At 56.5% G+C, this 24,760-nt stretch overlaps 9 protein-coding genes across 9 annotated transcripts; 5 read left to right on the top strand and 4 right to left on the bottom strand.

Moving 5' to 3' along the window:
* Nucleotides 1-91: 91 nt before the first annotated feature.
* EX895_004963 (uncharacterized protein) lies at nucleotides 92-1,122 on the bottom strand (the record flags this gene model as incomplete). The annotated part of the gene is made up of 2 exons (XM_029885557.1): nucleotides 92-157; nucleotides 241-1,122. The coding sequence occupies 2 exons, from the start codon at nucleotides 1,120-1,122 to the stop codon at nucleotides 92-94; spliced, it is 948 nt and encodes a 315-aa protein (XP_029738123.1).
* A 619-nt stretch (nucleotides 1,123-1,741) lies between these two features.
* EX895_004962 (uncharacterized protein) lies at nucleotides 1,742-2,975 on the top strand (the record flags this gene model as incomplete). Its single annotated transcript, XM_029885556.1, has 6 exons — nucleotides 1,742-1,769; nucleotides 1,864-1,943; nucleotides 2,025-2,094; nucleotides 2,180-2,437; nucleotides 2,521-2,818; nucleotides 2,903-2,975. The coding sequence occupies 6 exons, from the start codon at nucleotides 1,742-1,744 to the stop codon at nucleotides 2,973-2,975; spliced, it is 807 nt and encodes a 268-aa protein (XP_029738122.1).
* A 762-nt stretch (nucleotides 2,976-3,737) lies between these two features.
* Nucleotides 3,738-4,870, bottom strand: EX895_004961 (uncharacterized protein; the record flags this gene model as incomplete). Its single annotated transcript, XM_029885555.1, has 3 exons — nucleotides 3,738-3,764; nucleotides 3,881-4,306; nucleotides 4,382-4,870. The coding sequence occupies 3 exons, from the start codon at nucleotides 4,868-4,870 to the stop codon at nucleotides 3,738-3,740; spliced, it is 942 nt and encodes a 313-aa protein (XP_029738121.1).
* A 690-nt stretch (nucleotides 4,871-5,560) lies between these two features.
* Nucleotides 5,561-6,289, bottom strand: EX895_004960 (uncharacterized protein; the record flags this gene model as incomplete). The annotated part of the gene is made up of 1 exon (XM_029885554.1): nucleotides 5,561-6,289. One exon carries the CDS (start codon nucleotides 6,287-6,289, stop codon nucleotides 5,561-5,563), a length of 729 nt encoding a protein of 242 aa, XP_029738120.1.
* Nucleotides 6,290-9,904: 3,615 nt separating this feature from the next.
* On the top strand, nucleotides 9,905-11,415 carry EX895_004959 (uncharacterized protein; the record flags this gene model as incomplete). The annotated part of the gene is made up of 2 exons (XM_029885553.1): nucleotides 9,905-10,557; nucleotides 10,686-11,415. 2 exons carry the CDS (start codon nucleotides 9,905-9,907, stop codon nucleotides 11,413-11,415), a joined length of 1,383 nt encoding a protein of 460 aa, XP_029738119.1.
* Nucleotides 11,416-11,975: 560 nt separating this feature from the next.
* Nucleotides 11,976-14,360, top strand: EX895_004958 (uncharacterized protein; the record flags this gene model as incomplete). Its single annotated transcript, XM_029885552.1, has 3 exons — nucleotides 11,976-12,441; nucleotides 12,532-14,169; nucleotides 14,269-14,360. The coding sequence occupies 3 exons, from the start codon at nucleotides 11,976-11,978 to the stop codon at nucleotides 14,358-14,360; spliced, it is 2,196 nt and encodes a 731-aa protein (XP_029738118.1).
* A 444-nt stretch (nucleotides 14,361-14,804) lies between these two features.
* Nucleotides 14,805-17,183, bottom strand: EX895_004957 (uncharacterized protein; the record flags this gene model as incomplete). The annotated part of the gene is made up of 1 exon (XM_029885551.1): nucleotides 14,805-17,183. One exon carries the CDS (start codon nucleotides 17,181-17,183, stop codon nucleotides 14,805-14,807), a length of 2,379 nt encoding a protein of 792 aa, XP_029738117.1.
* Nucleotides 17,184-19,260: 2,077 nt separating this feature from the next.
* On the top strand, nucleotides 19,261-23,070 carry EX895_004956 (uncharacterized protein; the record flags this gene model as incomplete). The annotated part of the gene is made up of 1 exon (XM_029885550.1): nucleotides 19,261-23,070. The coding sequence occupies one exon, from the start codon at nucleotides 19,261-19,263 to the stop codon at nucleotides 23,068-23,070; it is 3,810 nt and encodes a 1,269-aa protein (XP_029738116.1).
* A 547-nt stretch (nucleotides 23,071-23,617) lies between these two features.
* EX895_004955 (uncharacterized protein) lies at nucleotides 23,618-24,749 on the top strand (the record flags this gene model as incomplete). The annotated part of the gene is made up of 2 exons (XM_029885549.1): nucleotides 23,618-24,574; nucleotides 24,657-24,749. The coding sequence occupies 2 exons, from the start codon at nucleotides 23,618-23,620 to the stop codon at nucleotides 24,747-24,749; spliced, it is 1,050 nt and encodes a 349-aa protein (XP_029738115.1).
* Between the last annotated feature and the right edge of the window lie 11 nt (nucleotides 24,750-24,760).

The following is a 24,760-nucleotide window of genomic DNA, read 5'->3' as shown; positions in this document are numbered from 1 at the left end:
TCTAGACGGAAGTTGTAGCATTGCAAGAACCCTTGTGTATGTGTAAGTGAGCGAGTGGAGGTTGAGTAACGAGTGTTGTTCGCGAGGTGGTCTAGCGGAACATTCGGAGGTAGGCCAGGAGCAGGGCACCGGCACCGGTTGCTACACCGACCAAGTACTGTTGTACGAGAGCAGTCGAGGGTGTGAAAGTGAGTTAGTATGTCGGAATCGCAGACCTATAGCAGGACACCTGTGACTTACCTGCAACACGTTGAACTTTGCGCTCTGAATGCTAGTGCGCAAACCTGCAATTTCGGACTCAATGCGTGTGTCGACCTCCTTGATCTTGAGCGCATGAACAGCTGACTCGTCGCGGATTCGACCCTTCTCTAGATTCAGATCGAGCCTGACACCGGCCGTGGTTCGAGTGATCTCCTCGCGCAACCTCTGCTTGAGTTTCTCGACATCCGCCATGAGCCTTTCGTTCTCGCTCTTCATGAGGGCAAAATCGTTCCTCTCGAGCAGCTGCAGTTCAGACTTGAGGCGTGTGAAGTCGACCTTTTGCGTGTAGTTGGTCTGGTCGCCCTCTTCGCGCGTGACGAGGCCTTTGGCGAGGTTGGTGATGCTTTCGTCGATGACGTCGCGTAGCGATTCGGTGAGCACGTCGGCCTGTTCGCGCGAGATGCCCGAGGCTTCCAGACGCTGTGCGAACGCCTGTGTGTCGAAATGGTGCGAGGCGTAGAGCGAGGTAGTTGTGGAGAAGCGCTTGGAGAAGGGTGGGTGCGGTGGTGCGGAAGAAGAGTTGGACGAGGTCGAGGAGGTTGAGGAAGAAGACGGGGACGAAAACACCCGCGCTGGTAATGGATGCGGTGATGCGTTCTGCTGATTCGACGAAGCGTACTGGTGAGAAGTAGAAGAAGACGTAGAAGTCCAGGAGGAAGAAGCGTCAGACCACGAGGAGTTGCTGTCGCGAATAAAAGTGCGCAGCGGAACAGTTGCCGACAGCGATGCTGGTGCTGCCGCCGTCGTGCGAGGGCGAAGGGACAGACCCGAAGCGGAAGTCGTGATGAGCCTCCTACTGGAGCTCGACATGGCGAAAGCGCCTCGTGAGCTGGAAGCTACGTTGAAGCCGACGGAAGCCATTGCTGGGATTTGCTAGCAAGATCGAAAGAAGACGTTGCCGGTTGAAGCGTTCGAACGACAGGTCTGAATAGACGACGTAGCAAAGATAGCTGCTTTGCACCTCGGTCGGACGATCCAATCTGGAGAACGAGTAGCAGTTCGGTCCGTGAAGAGCGTGATGGAAGTCGTCAGTGACCCTGAATGAACGCGACGTTGAAGGACGATGGTGGAGCGTAGCTGCGCTGTCGCTGTCAAACGCTGCTAACGCTGCTTTTGTGCGCGGAGCGTTTACAACATTTAGATAGCAGCGCGTGTGGAAAACACACAATCGGGCTCGAATCCGACTCAAGGCATCGGGACACGTCGGCTTTTCAAAAGTAAGAAAAGTCCAACACACGCACGCGAGAAAGGAAGATCTGCGTCGCAAGTGGAGCAGCGGCAGGCAGGGTCCAGTCGAGCTCGACAATCAACTTACTTTCGGCTCACGAAGCTTTGCTTTCCACCTTGCACCATCCACAGACCTGCAGACGCATCAGCCTCGAGCTTCACAGCGCTGCTGCGCAATATATACATCTCCTTCGAGTTCCGTGCTCATCCTTTGGCAAATAGCACTCGACACCCGACCCTCTGGACGGTAAACATGTACCACCTCATCACCGGCTTGTATGGTAAGTGTAGACGAAGCGAGGCTGCCAATTAGTCGGCGCTTGCGGTCAGAGTGTCATCCACTGACTCTTGCTCTTCTTTCTGTCGGCACTGCAGCCGAGTGGACAAAGAAGCCGCGTTTCAATGTTCTCATTGTCGGACCCTCCGGTGTGGGGAAGTCGTGTCTTCTCGAAAAGGTGAGCCACGCACAGGCAGCTCCCTGCATTGAACGCGGGTCTGAAACATCCTTTATCCAACACTCTATCTATGTTTGACAGATCAAGAGCCTCTACCTCAAACGACCCGCTCTGCCGCCAAACAAGATCGCCCCTACAGTCGGCCAGAATGGTGCGCCTCACTTCATCTCGACGTCCATAGCAAAACGACCAGTCACTGACTCTCCCTCGACCTCCCTGCTGCTGTCACACCACAGTCCTCGAATTGACACTTCCAAACATGCACATGCATTTCTGGGACCTCGGTGGATCGCCCTCCGTACGCACGCTATGGAGCAAATACTACGACGAGTCGGATGCGGTTGTCTGGGTCGTTGATGCGCGGCACTTTCTCGCACTCCACACGCAGAACCACAATCAGCCACAGAGCGATATCAAAGGCAAAGGTAGACCTGTGCCTCCAGATGCGGAGACAGAAGCATTTGATGCTCGTGAATCGTCGTGGAAGCTACTTTGTAAGTCTTATTTACACGTCGGTCTCTGCGAGTGTTGGAGAAGCCACAAATGCTGACCTTTTGCTACTTCCTCGCGACACTAGCCGACCTCTTGATACACCCAAGTTTGGAAGGTCGACCTATCCTAATATTGGCGAACAAGGCCGACGAGTGCGAATCAGTCTCCGCAGATCTTGCGCGCACCATCCGGAACTGGTTCGCCGAAAAGCTGGCGCGTATTGACGAAGATCCGGAATCATCATCCCTGTCAGCTGGCGGGCGGACGGATAATGTGTTCGCCGACAACGAGGAAGAAACGTATCGCCAACCAGTGGCTGCAGGGTCAACACTAACTGGCAGAGAGCACGATTGGGACGTGCTACTCGCAAGTGCTATCGAAGGGTAAGTTGTGGCCATTTTTAGCTTGATAGCCTGCATTAGCACATGTTCTGACCAGCTCTGACCTTCTTGGATTCATACAAACAGTATTGGAGTCCACGACGCAGTAGATTGGCTCTCGATTCGAGTACAGGCATCACAAGCTGGGCGTGCAAGGTGACATCGACCTCCTCTGTACATCACGGCCGTTTCCCGGTTTCGAGCCGTTGCCTGGATTAGATTTAGGAGCAGGGTATGCCATCATCATTGCCATCATCACCACCACCACCATCCTTCTGATACGCCTCGTGTGCCCAGTACAAAGACGTCAGCAGGATCATGCTTCTTAGAAGGCAGAGTGTCTTGTTAGTCACGTGGTTCCCACTCTTTTTAGAGAGAAAAAAAAGGTCGTCGGTGATTTTCGCTCTACAATTTCAGTCTGCGTTGTTCCGCACCTTCATTCTTCCTCTCTTCCACCACCAACCCAGACCAAAGGTAAGTCCCTTCCCATCAGAGTTGGCCTAATCCACGTCGCTTCCCGTCCCTCTTCCGACATTCGAATGATGCAACACTTCAAAAAGGGTAGATCGATCTGTCCTGCAAGACGGTCGTCTCGATGAACTCTTTTACAACAACATACAACTTTAATATACTCTGACACCCTCACATATCAACTGCCCCTACCCGACTAGGGCTGTTGGTCTAAGGGACGGGAAGCGATGGGGATTTCTCGTTTGCTGTCGAACATCAATCGCTGACAGCTGTGTTTCTTCGTCTCGCTTCTTTGGCACCGCTCAGATCAGTATCAACGCTTGTTTACAATGTTTCGGTCCCATGCAATTGGCAGCATTCTCGTTCGCGCATGTGACTGCTTGCAAACAACGTCTTGTTTTGCCGAATACATACGGTTTGATGCTATTGGCGTCTGATGCTGAATGCTTCCTTACTTGGAAGGGTAGTCGTAAAAGCCCTGTCAACGTAGGAAATACACACCGCAAAAATGAGAGAAACAGCGCAAACAGAAGCGTCAGTCAATGCTTCGTTCGGCCACAACAGAATGCTTCCGGCCGAGGTGTCGATACGTACCTTTCCGCTCTTCTTGCCGAACCAGCCGGCGTCGACCATTCGCCCGAGCAGCACAGCGGGTCGGTATTTGCTGTCGGCCGTCTCCCTGTAGAGCGTCTCCATGATGCTCAAGCACGTATCGAGACCGATGAAATCAGCAAGCGTCAAGGGACCCATGGGGTGGTTCATGCCCAGACGCAGCGTCTTGTCAATGTCCTCCTTGGATGCGATGCCCTTTTCGAGTGCCATGACCGCTTCGTTGATGAACGGCATCAGCAGACGGTTCGAGACGAAGCCGGGCACGTCCTTGGAGGTGGTGACCTCCTTGCCGCATGCTTGGGCAAACGCGCGTGAGCGGTCGACTACTTCGGGACTCGTCTGGATCGCGGGGATGAGCTCAACCAGAGGCATAACGGGGACTGGGTTGAAGAAGTGGATGCCCAAGGCCTGTGTCGCGCAAGATTGTAACCGTGAGGTGTCAATTTGCGAGTCGAACAATGATCAGATAAAGGGGGAACTTACACGAGCGGGACTCTTCCAGGCCTCTTCGGATCCGGGCTTCACGTGTGCGCCCACGGCACTGGCGGCGATCTTGCTGACGCTGATACTGCTCGTGTTGGTGGCCAAAATGGTCTCGAGCGGCAGGCTCGACGCCAGCGTTCCAAAGATTTTTTGCTTGATCGACAGGTTCTCGGTGGCAGCCTCAATCACCATATCCGCAGCACCCTTGCCGCCCTTGCTCGCAAAATCCTCCAGCTTCTCCACCGTAATGAGTCGTGAACGTGCTGCGTCAGCGTCAGACTGCTGGATCTTGCCCTTGCTCACGTCCTTCTTGAGTAGCGTTTCGAAGAAGCTCACGCCCTTCTCAAGCGCGGCGGGCGAGGCATCGCAGAGCAGCACCGCAGGGATCTGCGCACGAAGAGCCGCAACATAGGCAATGCCAAGACCCATCTGGCCGGCACCCACCACGCCGAGCGTCTTGACACCGTGAGCTACTGTGGTGGCGGCCATGTTTTAGGGACGATTGGGTGAGGGCGGTGTCGTGAGATTACGTTGCGTTGGCAGAAAGTGTGATGGTGGTGGTAGTAGCGGAATGGCGAGCGCTGCTGTGGATCGTCCAAGGTGCGGCTCGAGTTGGAGCTGCTTTGTGAATTCTGGGGCTCCGCCGCCCTTTTATCGGGCAAATCCACTGCTCATTCCGGCTTTTGACCCGGCCCGCAATTGCTGCAACAATAGTCGCGCTGACCGCTAGAGCCGAAAACATTTCAATTCCAAGCACATCAAGCACGAATGCACTCAGCTCAACGTCGACTTCCACAGCTCCGAGTCCTTTTCGCAATAGGGTATGTATGAAAGGCAGAACAGTATGTATTGTGATTAGAGAAGCAATGACAAGGAAGACCAACGTACTTCAAAGGCCAGCAATGATGCAGACGAGTTGAAATAAGATATTAGCAAGAGACTGTAGAACGGGGGAGATTGGAAGCTGACACGAGAATAGAGAATGGTGGAGGATTGCGAGCACGCAACGCCATGGCGCATGCGCTGCAAGTGAGAGGTCGTGACAAGTCGTAACAAGTATACAGCGCGTCTAGAAAGCAATGCAGACAGGTTGCAGCAATCAAAGCAGCAAGAAGCAAAGCGGGAAGCGCCATGGGTTGCGCCACCGTGACGTTAAAGATGAGGTTCGTCTCAGGAGCCTCAAGAGTCATTGACAGAAAGAGTGCCGCTGGCAGCGCGGTCCTGCGATGCTGACACAGCAGCCATGGGAGGTAGAGCAGGCACACCTTTCGAGCTTGGCTTTTGCGGGCTCGAGGAAGCCCGATAAGAGCTCGCATCGACCGAGGGACGAGCGTCGTTGCTGTTCTGCGCAAGCATGTCGGCCGACTTGAGCTGCATGGCTTCGAATACGGCTCTGCCTACAGCGGGTCCGGCGTTCTGCTCTGGATCAATGCGGCCTGCCTCGAGTGCTTCCGTGTACTCTTCCACAGATCGCACGAGTTGAATGAAGCGTGCGTCCTTGATGAAGCGTGGCACCGAATCGGTCGCCATGAGCCTGAAGACGTGATCCTGGATACGCTCGTACAGCCTCACCATGACCTGCAGCTGACTTGCGTGCAAGGGAATGCGCAAGCGCTTGGCGACCACAGCCGCCTTCCTCTCCTCGATCGAGGTCGCCTCGTTTGTTTGGCCATGAGGAGCATCGCTGCCGGTCAAGGTCGCGCCCAGTTGCGTGGTGGATGTGGAGGGCGATGCGGACTGAGACGACAGGGACGAGATCTTGGCTTCGGCCAGAATCTTGTTCATGTAGAGAATGAGCTCGGTTCGGAGATTGTGGTCAATGTTGAGCTCGCAAGGCGAGGACGGTGCGAGGTAGGTATCGTAAATGACAAATGCCATGCTCACCAGGTCCTGCTGGTGTCTCTCCATGGCATTCAAGCCCTGAGAAGAATCCTCGTCGTTCTTGTCCTTGGTGGTGCCCGCCAGAGCGCCGGTGACACTGCGACCGAGTCGACGCCCGACACCGCCCTTGTCCTTGGATGGAGTCTGTACGGCCACGGCACTCGAGGTGGTGTGGAAACGACGCTTGAAATCTTGCACGTCGAGCCAGAAGCTCAGATTCTCCTCGCAGAAGTTTTGTCGCAAAAATTCACGGAACAGGGAGCGCAGCGCAGGCTCCTCGAGAATGTTTTTGAGTCGGTTCGTGTTGCTGTCCCTGCTGCTGTAAGAGGAAGAGTCGTGCAGTCCCTGACCGATGCTAGCAGCTGCGCCTCCGACGGGTGTCGAGTCTCGCTCCTTACGCAGCTTGGTCGACGGCTTACGGGCCAGACGAGAATCTGAGGAGCTTGGACTGCTTGTTTCGAGCGAGGCTTGAGGAACGCTCTGCTTGCTCTGGTGACCGAGAACGGCATCCTCGGCCACGCGACGGCTGTCGGCCCTCGCAGGGCTGGCGACGCCCGAGGAAGGAGACTCGGCGCCATCCCATCGAGCCACCTGGCGACCTTTCTCGGTGACGCCGTACACAGTCTTGGAATGGCATCGAAAGTGGCCGTCACTAACGCTGCCGCGCCCGTCTTCAACGCGAATGATGACGTCTCGGTCGTCGTAGGGTTCCATCTCGCGTCTTGACTTGTCAAGAACAAGGCAAATAAGATCGAGACGCTGGAAATGCGCCATGATCTCGGCGGCCTCGTCCTTGCCGCAGACGGTGGTGAAATCGCAGAGCCAATCGAGGGCGCTCATGGAATTGAACGTGTGCTGAACTGTGCGATGACCACGGCCCTTGACCTTTTCTTGGATGTCGGTTAGATCGATCCCCAACGTGCGATCCACGGTGGTTTCCATGTTGTCTGCTTTGGCGCCTGCAGCAGGTGCGGACTCGTAGTTGGGAGAGCGGCCGACGAATCGTCGGAAGATGACTTCGAGGACAGGTGTGTTGATGAGCAGCTCGTCGTCCGAGGCGCGTCTCTCGAGGTGGAGCAGTTTCATGCAGATGGGCTGAGAGGAAAACACCTTGAGCAGATGGTCGCCGTTGATGCCGTTCTTGGTGATGAAGCGCTCCAAGATGTGGAGACCTTTGGGGGTGAGCATGTAGACCCCCTTATCCTTGAAGATGGGGTTGGTAGCATCGCCGGCATTTTCGATGAGGCGAGCGTCCATGAAATGCTGACAGATGCCCTTGGCCATTTCGCGGTTCATGCTAAAAGTGGTGGTGGTGGTGGTGGTAACGACGCGGCTAGGCTCGTTGGGATCGGGAGCGCGGTTGGACTGAGAGAACTTGAGGTGCGACAGGTTCTCGGCGGCCTCATCGGTGGTGAAGGAGTTGTGATAGGTTTTGAAATACTGACGATGCGTGCCAAGTTCGAGCGAGACGATGAGTGTGGCAAAGAGATCGTGGGTATCCTTGGCAAAGGGGCGGCCGCGCTTTGTAGTCTTCATCATGCGGCTAGTGGTCTGCTGCTTGGTCCTGGTTGACAAGTCGCCAGGCAGGCTTCCGGAGCTGTCAGTGGGCGCCATGATGGCTGCTGAAGACTGGCTCGTTCCTTTTTATGCGAAGAGAGAACGGGGAATCTTGCTTTCGAGTGCGAGCCAAGAGACACTAGACACAGCGATCTATGCGCTGCGTCTGAGTAAGCGGAATGCGCTGAGGAAGGGCTGAGGGCAACTACGGGTACCTATTAACGTGCGAGGTGGCACAATCGGGGACGAGAGAAGGTCTAAGCGCGCCAGCCCCTTTGCCGAAAAAAGAGCTGCTTGGGGGCAAAGCGATGCGGTCGAGCGCGTGGCTTGACAGTCGAAGCGCGCAACCTAGCCCTGCTGCAAGGGCGTTGAGGATGACGGTGGTGGGGATGGTGGTGGTGCGAAGAGCCCAGGCACAGATGGGAACAGGTAGAGCCTACGTTCCAAGTGTCGTGCCAATGCCGATCGGGTATAATGGCAAGACGACAGGTAGAAAGTGCTCGAGGCTGATTGGATGCTGTTGGAGCAGGGGATGTACCTTGGCGTTGCGACTAGCGCAATGAGAAGAGGTCCAAGCAGACAAGAAGAATGGAGCTGCTTTCGGCGTGCGTTAGAACGAATGCGTTGGAACTCGGGCCTCTTACCGACGTGACAGGTACTGAAAGACGAGTTGCGGATTGCAAGCCCTGACCAGCGTTACGTACTCGACCCAGCAAGTAAAACGACCGAGCAGAGACCAAGAGGAGGAAAGGAGGATGGAGATGGAGATGGAAGAAGGTCGACGAGCCCAAACGAGACGATTGCAATCGTCGATAAATCATGCAAACCACACACGACCGAGGCGTTTGATAGTAACAAACTGCAATCCACATTTCTCTCTCTCATCTCTGTCTCTGGTCTCACACACACGCAACAAGCAGTACAAGCGCGTCAAAAATCTGGAATTCGCACGCTCACACGATTGAAAGGGCAATTATACATTGCAAGCAAACAGCGTCCACATAGTACAGTACTGTACGGTATCGAAAGCTGCTCGAGTTCTCTCTCTCTTTCTCTGTCTCTCCCTCAGAGAGCATGAAATGTCAGAGCTCGAGTCGACTGCAACTGCTGCAGCGGACCCATTTGCAGCTTGGCGTCAAGTCCAGCTCTTGTGTGCGCCACAGGCAGCCAGGACAAGCGCAAGACGGCTGAACTTCTGCTTCGCTCCAACGCTCCAACGGCGCATCACATGGTTGAACGAGTCGCTCAAAGGCCATGTGACGAGCGATTGGCACACAGCATGCATCTGTCTGGCGGAGAGGGAGGCGCAATCCTGTAACCGGTTGATCCCCCAACGTGGACAACTGAAACAACAAATTTTCCATCAATAAAATTTCCGAAGGTGCCTCGATTTCAGGCCTTTTTTGAAACCAAAGGATCACGTACAGGCTACTTCGTAATGGCCCACATCCTTTCACCACCACTTTGCCCTTTGTAACGCGCTTCCAGCAGTTTGAGAACGCGTGCCAAACGCCTTCACATTCAACCGGCAGCAGCCGACTGTATGCACACACGCGCCAACGCTTGCACGCACGCACTCGAGGGCTGCCTGTGACGGTACGAAGTTGATTTCGAGCTCCACTCGATCGGTATGGTGGCCGTTCTCATGGGACTGAGTCGAGACCAACGTGGGGTAGCGACAAGCCCTCTTCTCTTTTCAACGTGGCGAGTGCCAAGACCAAGTTGGGCGACGAAACAGCGCCGGTGTCCTCTCGCTGTGTTCGCCACCACCGCCGTGCTGCGATTGGGATTCAAAGCAGAAGGTAGCATCCCGCTCCCACTCAGCACCATGCCCAACTGAAGTTCTCGATCTGCTCGCTTGATGCGAAAACTTGCTGGACCATGATTAAGGCTGTAACGTGTTACATCGCCTGTTATGACATTCTATTAATCTCAAGAAATTGACAAGCATGAAGACCCTTTAGGCTATCGGTTTTAAAGCTCAGCCATCCCCGTGACACTTCTTTGCCGTGCATCACCATCGCCACTCGGCTCTCATCAGCCACTCTCACACCGACAGCTTCAGGCAAGTAGCTGGCATTCACCATGGCAGACATCTCTTTGCACACTCCTGTCCCAGACGCCGCCAAGGACGCCATCATATCCAAGCTGCGTGGCTCTCCAAACGCTTTGTCGCCGCAAGAGCCGCGCCCGGGTGGTCCGAGCTTCTTGTCCACAGCCTCTCCGAATGAGGCAGCAGCGCCACCACAAGCTACAGCGGAAGACATCAAGACTGTCTCGCTGAAAGATCATGCCTTCCAAGAACCGCGCAAACGCATCGTCTCTCCCTCATCGCTCACCAGGTTCGAACAATCGGAAGCCTTTGCCGAGATCCTCGCCTTCATCCGGGTCTGCAACACCAGCGTCGTGGGAAAGACGCTGACAGAAGAAATCACCACGTCTCCGGCGTGTCGTGCCATTCTCGATATCCTCAACGAGGTAGCTGCGCTGCGAAAGGCAACGCCGCCCGATGCTTCCGTCGGATCATCCAGGTTTGGCAACCCAGCTTTCCGCACCTTCTACGCCAAGATCCGCGACAACAATGACCGTCTCCATCGTATGCTTCCAGGCCTGGAAAACGACAACGACGCATCGCGCTCAGCACGTGCAGAGCTTTCCGTCTACTTCCAGGAGAGCTGGGGTAACCAAAAGCGGATTGACTACGGCAGCGGTATGGAACTCAATATAGCCTGCTGGTTGTAAGTGTGCTGCTGAGCTGCTGCCGAAGAGGCTTCAATCTCAAAGTGTGACTTACTCGAACGCAAACGCTGACCCTTTTTTTACTCCTCTTCGTTGCCATGTCTTGTTTCGTCTCAATGCACTCTAGACTCTGTCTCTGTAAATTGCGCATCCTGCGTCTCCCCGAGGATGGCGCGGCGATTGTGCTTCGCATCTTTTGGACCTACATCCAGGTGATGCGCGACATTCAATCCTCCTACTGGCTCGAGCCTGCTGGCAGTCACGGTGTTTGGGGACTTGACGACTATCACTTCTTGCCATTTCTTTGGGGAGCGGGTCAGCTCAGCAACCATCGTCACCTGCGGCCAAAGGCGATCCACGACCCCGAGATCGTCGACGAGTTCGCGCCTAAGTACATGTATCTGGCCTGCATCCAATTCATCAACTCGGTCAAGACAGCCTCGCTGCGCTGGCACTCGCCCATGCTCGACGATATTTCGGGCGCAAGGTCGTGGAGCAAGGTCAACGAAGGTATGATCAAGATGTACCGTGCCGAGGTGCTCAAAAAGCTTCCTATCGCCCAGCACATCTTCTTCGGCAGCTTGATCCGCTTCCCAGAACCGACCGCGGGTCAACTCGAGGAGGAAGACGTGCAAGAGGACGCTCACGGCCACATCCATCCCGCTGGCAAACCGCATGCACACGGCTCGGGCGAAGGCCAGGCGGCAGGCTGGGGTGACTGCTGCGGCATTCCCATCCCAAGTGCATTCGCAGCTGCCGCCGCCGAGCAAGAGAAGCAGCGCCAACAAGGATTCAATTCGACGATGCGTGGCGAAAGGCCGTTTGGAACAGGCGTCCGACGGATTCCTTTTGATTAGGGGATTGACACTCGCGATCCTGTCGGTTCTTGCGACGCCTCTTCACAGTTCAGATGCCTATCCATTTGCTGTATTCATCTCAGTCGCTCCACTGTCCTGTACCTTGACTTTGACTTTGTTTCTGATCTGATGAAGGCGCACTTCCACTGTCAGCTGAGTCAGACCGTGTGTCCGAAGCCCCGTGCTTGCTTTGCTGTTGAGTCTCTGCTGGCCGAGCGTGAGGTATGCTCTCAGTCCAGAGCCAGACTGTCAATCGCAAGCGCGTCGTTTCAGGACCTGTGGGCTTACAGAAAGTCCCCGCGCTTGGCAGTCCAGGGTCCAATATCTGGCAGCCGAAGCTTCCCCAAAATTCATCGCGACAAGCTGCCAAATTGCAATCTTCTTTCTTCATCTCCTATCGCTCATCAACCTTGCGTCCCTTCCATACCGGTCATCCTCCAGTATCGCATTCGCCTCCTCGTTCGCTTCGCGGTCATCGTCCCGCCTTATTCACCACCCTAGTGGCCTTTCGAGCTCGGAGGCGAGGCTGGCCTCCACAGTACGCGGACACGCGAGACGCCATGTCAGAATCATCACGTCTGCCTGCCATCTCTCGCATGGACGAGCCGATCTTAATCGACGACGACGACGAAGATGACGTTGCAGCCATTCCATCCATCAACCGTGCCCCAGCACATTCTCCCTCAGGCTCTCTGCGCGACGTCACGCCTGCCATGTCGGTCGAGACAGACACCACCACCAGCAACGATCCAATCAATGGTTTCGTCAATAGCAACATCGACCAGCAATCCTCCCTCGACCAATACAGGACCGGCTACGTGTACTCCGCAGATATGATGCTCCACGTCAACCCGGTCGATCCCGAGCATCCCGAGAGGCCATTACGAATCTGGAAAATATACTTGAAGTTCAAGCACAGGGATCTCTTCTCCCGTATGAAGCGGATTCCAATTCGGGAAGTGACCCGAGCTGAGGTAGATCTTGTCCACGACAAGGGCATCTGGGATGGTGTCGAACAGTCGGCACGTAAGTGGGTCCAGGTCGGATGGGCTCGGTCTTGCATCACTCCGTGACTTGCTAACAACCTCTTGATTGATTCCCTCTCCCTCGATTCAGGCCTGCACTCGGACTTCTTGAAAGAGCAGGTCCTTGCGCTGGAGAGCTCCAGCTCTCTTTACATCAACGAACACTCGGCCTATGCCGCAAGACTCTCTTGCGGAGGGGCCATCGAACTGTGCGATGCCGTCGCAGCCGGCCGCATCCAGAACGGGTTTGCCATCGTAAGGCCCCCTGGCCATCACGCAGAGCCTCACAGGAGCATGGGCTTCTGCTTCTACAACAACGTTGCCGTAGCGACACGACACGTCATGCGAAAACACGATCACATTAACAAGGTCCTCATCCTCGACTGGGACGTGCACCACGGCAACGGAACGCAAAAAGCCTTTGAGAACGATGCAGATGTGCTATACATCTCGATCCATCGATACGACGCCGACGGCAGCTTTTATCCTGGTTCCAGCTATGGTAACTACGATAGCGACGGTACGGGGGCTGGTAAGGGCAAATCGGTCAATGTGCCGTGGCCCACCCATGGCATGGGCGATGCAGATTACATGTATGCGTTCCAGCATCTCGTGATGCCCATCGCCTACCAGTTCGAGCCGGACCTCGTCATCATTTCCGCCGGCTTTGATGCTGCTGACGGCGATCCCATTGGTCTCAACAGGGTCTCCCCAGGCGGATTTGCACAGATGACGCACCAGCTCACCTCGCTCTGCCAGGGCAAGGTCGCCGTCGTGCTCGAAGGCGGTTACAACCCGGATGCTGTGGCCAACAGCGCCCTAGCCGTCACCGAAGTACTCTTGTCCCTCAATACAGCCGAGCCACGAGAGACTGTGGCCAGCACCATCGCCGCAAATACCGTCCATAGAGTCATACGCCACCACAAGCGGTATTGGCCCTCTCTTCTCGTGTCGGACATCGAAGCGGATGACGTCGACTGGGCTTCCCCCAACCCGCCTCCTTCGGTCGATGTGATCGAGTTACTCGCCGCTTACCGTCAGACGGTGATTACCGAAGAGTATGACCTGTTTGAAGTGCCTCTGTACGACAGTCCACACAGCGCATTCGGCGGACATGCCTTGTGTTCCGAGGGCATCCTGGACCAATTCTCCACCATCATCTTTTTCGTACACGATATGGGCAACTTGCGCTCCGAACGGCCGCGATCGGTGCTGGATCACCAGAAAGAAGCCTACAGGCTCGTCGATGCCTCGAAATGCGTTATGGACTATGCCAAGTCGCAACGCTATGGTCTGGTCGACATCAACGTCGTCAGGCAACTCTCCACCAATAGACCTATCCTTCCCGCAGATTCGCGAGACTTGGTGCTGCACGGTGATGTCGAAGGGATGAAAGAAGCATGCGAAGCCGCAGAGTTCATCTGGGACAACATTATTGCGCTCGCCGGGCGCTTGCAAGGGCCCTGCGACGTGGTCCTGATGGGACTCGGCACTGGTTGCAACGTTCTGACAAACATCATCGACAAAAAGGATGTCAAGTCGCGCGTCAAGGCCGTCGTCCACGTCGTAGGTTATGGCAAGATGCCCGGCATCTCGGTGGCAAAGGATCTCGAGACCAAGAAATGGTACTACAAAAATTCGAAGGTCCTTGCGCCGGCAGACCACCGACACCTGCTGGAACGAGGCGATGCTGCGCCCCTCAAGAGGTACGGCAGGATCACGCCAATCCGTAAGCATCTTTTCCTTCGTTTCGCACGCTTACATTGCAGAAGAGCGACAAAAGCTGACTTTCAACCATATTATCTTCTTTGATTGCCCTCGTCAACAGACAAGACGGCCCCCATCAACGTGCTCAGTGAGAGCATGGCCAGCATCGGGGTTTTCATCGAGAAAAAACTCGCTGTAGCCAAGAGACCCTAGGCGGTCCATGCGCTTGCTTGGCAAGTGCGCATTCCCCTTGTCTCTGATACCTTGCTCGCAGCAAAACGATGATCTGTACCTTTTGCGATTCTCGTTGAATTTGAGCGCATCCGTCTTCACTCCGTCGCCCAGCAGACCAGTACGATCGAGACGCGGCTCTCAAGCTTGTTTCAGACATGTCTAACCTTGTCGATGATACAGACTCGTGTCCAGACGACAACGACAGCGACAACGAAGATGGCAAAGAGTGTGATGCGAATTGGACCTTGAGAAGAAAAACAAAGCAGGCAAGACAGAGCGACAAGACAAAAAGAAAGTGCAGGCGAAACGAGTGTAGACAACGAACGTGAGAGGGTTACGGCGGGGATCTAGGGTTAAGGTTAGGGTCGGGAATGCTCGCGGAAAGCCGGCGATCGGTATTGGTGAACCCTGGGTGTGCTTGATCTAGTCGAGTTCGGCGAGCGATGATCGCTGCTGCTGCTGCTGCGGAGGTGATGCTGCATCGATGGCTCTGCCAAAGTGGCGCTTGCGCATTCTCTGTGCGCCGAGCTCGCGCGTGAGGACCCGACGTTGGTGTCGCTTGACTACATCTTCAGCCATGAGATCGGCAGGCAACGACCTGGAGTAGTAACTGGAGCTGGCGGAAGAGGTGGCGGTTGCTTTTGCCTTTTTGCTGGTCGACGTGGCGGCCGATCGGACGGTGGAACCTGTAGACGCCGGGTTGTCCTTCGCACCGAGGTTCGCTTTGTAGATCGACGTGGGCTCGTCCGAGTTGGATCCGGACGGAGCGACGATCTCCCTCCACACGATGACGCCGACGATGATGCCGACCAAGGAGATGATCCCAATGACGCCCATGACGATGAGCTTCTTCTTTCCTTTTGCCACGCTTGCCATCCAAGCTTTGCTGCCATCCTCAAGCTTGTGCGAGCCAGCTGTCCTTTGCGCCATGGAGAAGCGACGCCAGAATTTGGCTCCTTCGCCGTCAGTATCCCACTCTGCTCCTTCACCGCCTGCCCCGAGGAACTGCGACTTTCGCGGGTGATCTGGCTTCTCGAAATCGTTCTGCAGGCCCTGAACGCGCGGCGCAGAAGGTGCACGCGGGACGACGGGAGCTGGCATGCGCATCTGCTGGCCACCTTGATGCGGCGGTGGAACATTGGCATGGTTGGAAGCGCCGTTGCTTCCGGTGAGCATGGCCATGCTTCTTCGGAAGAAGGACTGTCGCTTCTGTCCGGGTTGAGAACGCGAAGCATTGGGAGGACCTGCGCCATTGCCGGGAGGGCCCACCTGGGGGCCACCACCAAGCATGGCCATGGACCTGCGAAAGATGGACTGACGTTTAGAAGGACCAGGAGCGTCGGAAAAGGAAGGACCAAAGCCGCCGTTGGCTCCTGGAGGAACTCTTGCTCCGGGGCCATTCGGGCCTTGCGGACCGGGTCCCCGTTGCATGTTGTTGGGAGGTGGCCTCGCGCCTGGACCGGCCTGAAGCGAAGAAGGATGGTGAGAGCCAGGAGCAGGACGATTCGGGCCGTTGTACGGAGGCTGCTGGTGGGGACCGCCGAGTCCACCGGGCGCACCAGGTCCCAGTGGGCGTGTTTGGCCGTAAGGCGAAGGCGCGCCTCGCTGCAAAACATTTGGCGGCATAGGTCCTGCGGCATAGGGTCGGTTAGGGGATGGCGTGGCTGAAGGACCATACCCTGGCGAACGCAGAGGCGTGGCGCTGGTGGGAGTCGTAGCAGATCCAGGTTGGGAACCCATGGGTGAGGGCATTCCGCGCGCATTGTGCGGCGGGGGGGCAAAGTTTTGCTGTTGAGCTCGGGCGATGGGCGGAGGAGCGTTATTGCGTTGTGGCGAGCGGGCCCGAGTGGCGCTAGGAGCGCGACTGTCAAAGTAGTCCTGCGGGGTGGTGCGCTGGTCAGGGGAAGGACCGCGATGGGCTGGTGCTCCAACTGGCTCTGGATTGGGGGTGGCGAGACCAAGCTGTTTGGTCAAGGCTGTTCGGGCGCTGAATCGTTTGGACCCAGAAAGCGGATCAACCGACCGCGAGGGAGCCTGAGGGTCTATGGGTGCACCAGCAAAGCCGATGGTGCTGCCATGTCGCGAGGTGCGATCTACAGCATTGTTATCGACGGTCAGCCTGCTATGCCTCTCGTCTTGGGATGCGTCGAAGGAACCGCCGCCTTGTTTGGCCGATTTAAGCGCCATGAGTTTGAGCGAGGGAGGGTTCTGAGACGCATGGTCAGGGGGACGATGGCCGACAGCGACTGCGCGATCTGTCCAGCTCTCGGGCCTGTCGGTTGTCTGACTGTGCTGCGCCTTGCTGACGGTTGTCTTGTTTGGCCTAGGACGATCATCATCGCTGTCTGAGTCCGACTCGGTGTCGCTTCCACCCAGCATGCCCAGACCTAAGCCGAAAGCGCCCGAGTCTCGGTCATGGCTGTGATCAAGATGTTCGGAAGAAGCACTTGCGTAGCTGGGTCGATGGCTGGAGGGGCCAACACCAGCATTGACGGAACTGGCGGCATGGCCGTCGGCAGTCTTGGTGTTGTGAGAGAAGATGACGCTTTTACGCTGAAGCGGGAAGGGATGAGACTGATTGGTGGATCGCATGCCGTTGGCGTCCATGTCGTTGGCGGGGCGACCGTGCAATTTGAGCTGACTCGCTTTGCGAGCGAGTTCACGGCGACGTGGATCAGACGATTCGAGGTCCTTTGGATCGTAGAGGTACTTGTCGTAGATGCTGACGACACGAGAGTCACGAGGATTCATCGAGAAGGCTATGCTGGACATGGATTCGCCTGCCCGGGCTGATGGCGCCATATTCTGGCGGCAGGCGTTACAAGGCTAGGTAGAGGAAGAGACGGTCAAGAACCAGTGGAAAGCAAAATAGAACGGTTGCCGATGACGTAGATCGAGTAAGGATCGAAGCGGTCGGCCAAAGGACAGCGACAAGATCAATGTCAATGTGAGGGTTCGTCAACAAAAAAGTAGAGTGTGAGGTGTTGCCGGTTGATGCGATTACGAGGCGGTGTGCGAGCGGGTTAAGATAAACGACCAGCGTCAACTGTGGGTGATGGAAGCGCGCTAAAAGATTGTGTGCGTGTTTGTGGAACGAGGGTGAACGACAGTTGGTTCCTATGAGAGCAAAGAGCGTAACGGATGCTTGAGAAAGAGCAAAGGATCAGAAGGGGCCGAAGGAGATGGAGGCACGGGAAGGGAATTCAAGATGACGAAGACGAAGACCACAACGACAACGGCAGAAGGCAACAGCAAGTCGCGTGCGAAAGGGGGCCTGAGATTGACACGAACCAAAAGCATACCGAGCCACGCTGTCTCGGGGTCTGTTGTCCCCCTCTCTCTCTTGCTCCTTGTCTTGGCTCGCCTTGCCTTGCCGCACGCTCCCTTCTGCACGCCGTCCGCTGCCTCAATCGTCTCAATGACCTGACCCGTCATGATCCGTTGCTCCCCCTTGATACATGCGCGGCCATCAAAGGCGAGCACTGATGACAGAGGCAATATTTCAATTCACAATGGGTCCGTTGCGTTACACACAGGGGGAAAGTGCAGGGCGGCTTTGAAGCTAGAACCACGCCAAGTGGGAGGGACAGGTGGCGGCTCTGATTCGGCAAAGAGTGTTGAGCCTTAGACTCGCCCACTGCGCGACTCCGTGCTTGAATTCACGACTCGGGCTGGTTGCATGACCTGCGTGCCGCGTGCACGCGTAGCAAAGCTGCTGCATGTCAAGCGTGTGCATCGAGAAAAATGTGCATTGAGACAAAGAGCCCGTGAACAATTTAGTTAAATAAAAAGTTAAAACATCTTTGAGGCGAACAAAAGGCCATGAAAAGCCAGCCAGCAGCGAGATCAGGACCTTTGCTGGTTTGAGATCTCGACTGCCTCGACAGAAGCCGCGATATCGGCTTGCCGCTCTGCCCTTGCAAAGAACCTGTCGCCGATTTGAGACTCGCTCTTCCGCTTCATAGAAAGGAATTCTGTTCCTTCGTATCGAAGCTTCTTGATCTGACGCCTCGCTGGATGTGATTGCACGACGGGGCGTATCGGAGCGCCTTGGGCGTGCGTTTGCGAAGCCTCTCTCTCGACGGCGGTGTTTGCCTCAGCTGCGCCTACGTCTTTGCTCGCTTCTAAAGTTAGCAGCAGCAGAAGCAGAAGCAGAAGCAAGATGCTCACAGGAGTCCGGCGTGGTTTCATTCTGTAACACGGAAAATTGGCATATGAAGCGCAGCTGATGCCGAAGTCGCATCGTGTTCGGCATTTAAAATTTACGGTTGAGATGCATCTCGGGTTCAATGGCAGCTGGGAACTTTTGTCTCTTGCTGCGTTCTGTAGTGCGGATCTCAGATCGTCGAGAGTGGGCGGCGTTTAGTCTGTCGAGTGTCGAGACTCGGCATCATGGCCCGCGCTCGCTCGTGCTTAGCCCTCGCAGAGGGGCCAAAGAGTGCCAGAAGATTCCGACAAGCTCTCGCTTTTGTGCGTCGATGCAGCCCTTGGTGCTCGCTTATGTACCTCAGATCGACAGCGCTGGCAGCTCGCCTGCGTGTTGGTCTCAGAAGAAAAGAGGAGAAAAATTGGATTCGCGTGTGCAAGTCGTGTAGCAGTGAGGTGCTGTGGAATGTTGCAAAGAAAATTGCGTCTTACATAAGCATGACGGCTGTACAATCCATCACTGTCAAAAGCAGTCAACCAACACTGCGCACGCACACGCACGCTCGCACGCTCGCAACGCCTTCCAAATTCGAGTGACACACGCATCCAAGCTTGTGCTTGAGAGAGTGTCGTGTGGAGAGGTGCTCATTCACATCGACAAACGCAGCTCGCTACCAGTCCATCCTCTATTCACCTTGGAAACGAAAATACAGCCGCCCTGGCCACGGCCGACATGACGCCACCAGATCCTCTGACCGCAGGTCACGACGACGGCGAGACTGCATCGACACACGATGTCTGGGCCAACCTCGCAAGCTCATCATCGACCCAAGAAGAGCCGACCCATCCTCGCTTCGATGACGCTAATGGAGGAGCAAGCGCAAGCATGCATGCTCCCGCTTCTGCCAAGTCCAGCTACACCGCCCCACCATCAAACGACGCCTCTGGCTTCCCGTCTACAGGCTTGACGGCTCGAGTGACCCGCGACAGCTCTTCCTTTGGCTCGAAGGTGTCTGCCAACGGCAGCGACTCCCGCAGATTCAAGTTCACGCCTTATGAAGCCGAAAATCTCTGGGGCTCTTCATCCTCCTCCTCTTCTTCGAAGCCATCCAAGGCCTCGCAGAGTGCCCTATCTCCGAACGCTTCCGTCTTTAAGCCATCACGATACGTGCCAGAGCAGTCTCAGCCTGCTGCCAGCACCCACGACTTCCAGGATCCGCTTTCGAGCGCATACAGCTCCGAGACCTCTTCGCTTCAGGCTGTCGATGACGCACAGCAGCAACATCGCGAAAGCTTGGCAAACGGCGATGCGCATCAAGGCGACGAGACTGTTCGGCAACAACATGCCACTGATGATGCAGCCGTCCAGCCACAGACCGATGCAGCGACGTCATCAAACGCGGCCGAAAGCGATGACGAGGACGATTTTGTGTATAAAGCAACCACCAACTCCGGCAATGACCCTCCGGTGGCGCATGATGAGCCCGAAGCTTCCTCCGCCTCTGGAAAGACCGGCTCGCGGGGACAGGCGCTCACGGAGGATCAGCCGCCCGCCACAAACCTTGCCGTTCCTGAGCAAGGCGAAGGCCCCGATGTTGAAACCAGAGGTCAACAACCCGCAACCTCTCGTTCAGTGATCGAGCAAGTGGCAAAGATAGACTACGACACTCTGGCTGAGCTTTGCAGCCGTGGCACCGTCGCCGAATTGCAATCCTTCTTCGAAGCAGCGTGTTCCAGCTCGTCCCGAGGAGCCGGAGTGTCGATGTTCGCTCTTTCCAATGATCCAAATCCGAGCAACGGCCTTGTGCCACTCCATTTCGCTGCCAAGGAGGGCCAGACCGATATCGTGCGCTGGCTCATCACTGAAGCCGGCGCCATCGTCGAGATGGAAGATCGCGAAGGCGAAACACCCCTGCACAAAGCCGCGATGGCAGGAAAGCTCTCCGTCACCTCCGTCCTCCTGTCCCACGGCGCCGATGCCAACGCAAAAGACACCGACGGCTGGACTGCACTGCACAACGCCTGCAGTCGTGGCTACCTCGATCTCGTTCGTCTCCTCATCGATCGCGGCAGCGCTCACGTCGACATCCAGGGTGGCAGAGGCGCATGGACACCCCTCATGAACGCCGCTTCCAAGGGCCATTTGCCCGTCGTGCGCCACCTCACGGCCAAGTATCATGCCGATCCGTTCGTGCGCAACGCCGCGGGAGAAACGGCCTTTGACGTTGCAGCCGCCACGTTTGAAGTCTACATCTGCGAAATTCTTGAGCGGTACGAAGCGGAACGATGGAATGCATCCAAATCCACCCCTGCCAGTCCCTCTCGCCCTGGCCGGATCATGCCAGGCCGCGGTCCTTACGAACCGCTCGCCTTGCATACAACCGTCCCCGTCGTCTTGCACGAAAACCAGCGCCTCGACACCCGTCTCCAGACACTGGCCATGAATGGTGGCAAGCCACGCTGGAGCTCCTCGAGCGCAGCCCGCGCCCACAAGCCCGACAAACGCTCTCCCAGCTCCATGCCACCAGGACCTCTAGCGCCTAGTCGCACGCGCCATGCACCCATGCGACAAGATGACGTAGGCCTTCCAACGCGCTCGCTCCCGTACAAACTTCGCCTGCGGACTCGCGTAGGCCCTGCTGCCCGGAGACGAGCCGCGGCCCTCGCAGCGCAGAACAGCCACGAGGACGATATGGCCAGCACGCCTACGCCCGAGTCCGTCCTGCAGGCTCAGCGCGGTAGCCAAGCTGCCGACGGCGTTTCCTCCCAAAACACTGAAGAGGAGACTTCTCACTTTTGGTTGTGCGAATGGCAGTTGGACACCACCCATCCGCTAGTAGATGTCGAGCATGGCTGGCAGTATGCCCAATCATTTGATGCGCTCGACGACAAGTGGTCTTCCCAGCCACCGCCTCCGCTCGAACGATTGCTGGAAGGACGCGGTCTCAGTGCTTCCGTGACGCGAGCTCTCACCGGCGGAGCAGGTCTAGCAAATGCACAGGCTGATCAAGAAGCCTCCTCGAGCGGATGGGTTCGCCGCAGACGATGGATACGCGTCCTACGACGTCGCCTCGACATCGAGTTCGGCGACGACCTGGAAGCATGCGAAGGTGTCGGTTCTGCTGCTTTAGATCACGCGGATTCCAGCAACGAATCTGATGCGCACGGAGGAAGTAGCCACGGCCTGTCGACTGCTGCGATCATGGCTGCCCAAGAAGCTGCCAAGGCCGAGTGCTCCCAGCTCGGCCCGGATGCGGACTACGTTAGTCGAGCAAAAGCCCTTGCTGGATCCAGTGCAGCCTCTGGCGCCACACCCGCCGACGCAATCGGCGATGATCGCGACGAGCTTGCGAGGCGGATCGCTCGTCTCGTCATGGCCATCACAGAGCTTCGAGCAGCCTTTGAAGATGATGACGTCGAGCGCAGAAGCCGCGCTGAAGAGCTGCGTAGGGAGTACACCCTGCAGCTGGGTCAATTGCGAGAGGCTACCGGTCTCGATGAAGATGAAGACGAAGATGCGGCTGATGATGACGATGATGAATTTATCTACCCAAACTCTTACAAGGACGACGGCGCCTCTGTCTTCACTCGCTTGGTCAATGCAGAAACCTCTGGCACCCTCTCGCGGCCGCCCATCTCGCAGCGCCAGAGCAGTGCTGCCTCGCTGCTGCGAAACAGCGTCGCGGCATCCGAGGCCGGAACGTCCCTGGCTGCTGCACGCAGCGCCGATCTCGCAGCGAACCGAGAGTTCCGCGTGCCCACCAATGAAGCGCCAAACAAGGTGACGCTGCGACGCGGACCAGCAATGCGCGAGCAAAACCTGCAGCCTCAATGGCAGCGCGACGAGGAGGCAAGGGACTGTCTAGGCTGCGGACGCCACTTTACCTTTTTCCTGCGCAAGCACCACTGTCGACGATGCGGCCGTATTTTCTGCGATGCCTGTTCGTCCAGGCGTGCGCAGTTGAGCATGGCGGAGATCGTCGTCGATCCAAGTCTGCCAGGCATGGCAGCCTCGGAGGTGCTCGCCCCGACACGAGTCTGCAACGGCTGCCACGCCGAGCTGCAGTTGCCTCCACAACTGCAAAACATGCGGGTGGCCGAAGCGATGATGGCTGGTACGCGAACGCGTGCTGTAGGCGAGCCTTCTGGCCGCTCCGCCGTAGAGACGCAATTGGACGAAGGCGCGCTCCGATCGACGCTGGCACCCCCGAGCGACGTCTCGAGCCGGGCCAGCGAGCTGACTGAGTGTCCCGTCTGCTCCACCTCGCTGTCTGCATTGGGTGGCTCGGAAGAGCAAGAGGCCCACGTGCGCAACTGTCTCGAGAATGGTGGAGGCGGAAGCATGCAAGGCGGAAGGTATCTGGTCTACAAGCTGCCCGAGAACTCCCCTATCGTCGGAAAGGAGTGCTCCATCTGCATGGAGGATTTTGTTGCCAATGGCAGTATTGCGCGTCTGCCGTGCTTGTGCTACTTCCATCGTGGCTGCATCGACTCTTGGTTCAAGAGAGGACGCTCGTGCCCTGTGCACGCTCGCGAATGGTAGTTGCGGCGCAGGCTGGCTGTTCTTGGCTTTGTCTTCGCTAGAATGTTCAATTGCATGTATAGAGTTCCTCCTTCTCCTCCGTATGCAGGCGATTTCCAAGCTGCCGAGTAAGCACGTCGGTGGCGCTTTCGTTGGTTGATGACGGCTATGACCTCCAGAAGATAGGATCGAGGTTGCACGAGGAAAAATCCGAATGTTAGAACCCCACGTGAACAAGACTCGATTTCCATCGGCGCGTCACGCGTTGAGAGCAACATGCAGAAGCAGGGTTGGATGCGCCTTTCAGCCTCCACCAACGATTATTGAACGCTTTGCGTCGCTTCCAACTGCTTGTCGCTTTGAACCACCACCCACCTTCAAATCTCTGCACTTTGACCATCGCAAAATCGCGCAAACGGCCAACGAGTAGCGGTGCATCCTCTTGGCGAGCTTCTCCCCATCTATTTGGGTGTCTGATGCATGACCGTCTTCAACAGTTCGCTGTGCACCTTCTCGACACAGTGCCTCACGAGTCACCTTTCATACCATCCACCAGCATATAAACACCATGTCATCAGAGGCTCAATTCGAGCCCGAAGGGCATAACACGGACGAACAAAATGTGATCGAGCAAGAGAGGGTCGACGAGGAGAGGGAGACGTCGTTTCTATTCCAGAAAGAAGCACGCGATGCAGAACTCGACGCACCTGCGGCAGCAGCAGCAGAAGAGCAAAATATCGGCACTGACGACGCACGAGTACAGCCTCTAATTAAGGAACCAGCAACGCAGAACGATGGGGAAGAAGAAGAGGCAGAAGCAGCGGCCGTGGAGGAAGCTACGGCGACAGAAGCGGAAGCAGAAGCTGTCTCGCCGAGCAAGCCAGCGCGCAGCTCCAGAAAGAGCCGGGCATCTGGATCCGATCCAAATGCTGCAGAAGTAGAAGCGGAACCGTCGAGAAAAAAGGCGCGTAAGTCGGTCGCAACCACGTCAACGACCGTGCCCGCCTCGGCTCCGGAAGCAGACGCGAACGTTAGGATCGACCGACTGAGACAAGCGCTCTTCCGCTTCCTCGACCTCATCGAGCATCGCGCTACCGCCTCGAGCTTCGCCAAAGCACTCCCGCACATTGACGCCGAATCGGTCGAAGCGCTGCGCCAGCAGTTCGTCAGCCAGCTCAAAGAAGCGATCATCGATGAATCCGAGAAGCTAATCGAATCCAACGACCTGGAAGCTAAGCTTGCTTCGTTGCATCGACTCGCGCAAGAAGCAGATGCGCGATATCAAGCAGGATATCAGGAAGGTGCCGAAGAGATCAAAGACATTTGGCGCAAGGAGATGGATCTGGAAACAGCTATCTCGGCGCGCGCGATTCCGGATCAGGAGAGGAGGGTGGATCAACTCAAGGCAGAGTTGGAGCAGGTGCGCAAGCAGAACCAGGCCATTCACGCGGCGTTGCTCGACACGCGTGCAAGAAGCGACGCCATCCAGAGCGACGCTAGAGACTCGCTCGACGCTCTCGAATCAGTACGTATGATCCACCTCGAGTTCCGCACGCGTTTCTCCACAGCTACTGACACTTTCGTTTGTTATCCAATTCTCAAAACAGGCGATCAAGGGACTCGAGGCTACCCCAGACATGCAAAAACAACTGCGGCAAACCATGGACGACCTTCTCCAAGATCTAGGCGCTCGGGTCTGATCTTTCCTCTC

Source organism: Sporisorium graminicola, chromosome SGRAM_5 (assembly GCF_005498985.1).
Source record: "Sporisorium graminicola strain CBS 10092 chromosome SGRAM_5, whole genome shotgun sequence".
Lineage (NCBI taxonomy): Eukaryota > Fungi > Basidiomycota > Ustilaginomycetes > Ustilaginales > Ustilaginaceae > Sporisorium > Sporisorium graminicola.
The sequence above is the reverse complement of the archived record's forward strand: the minus strand, read 5'-3'. Positions and strand labels throughout refer to the sequence as shown.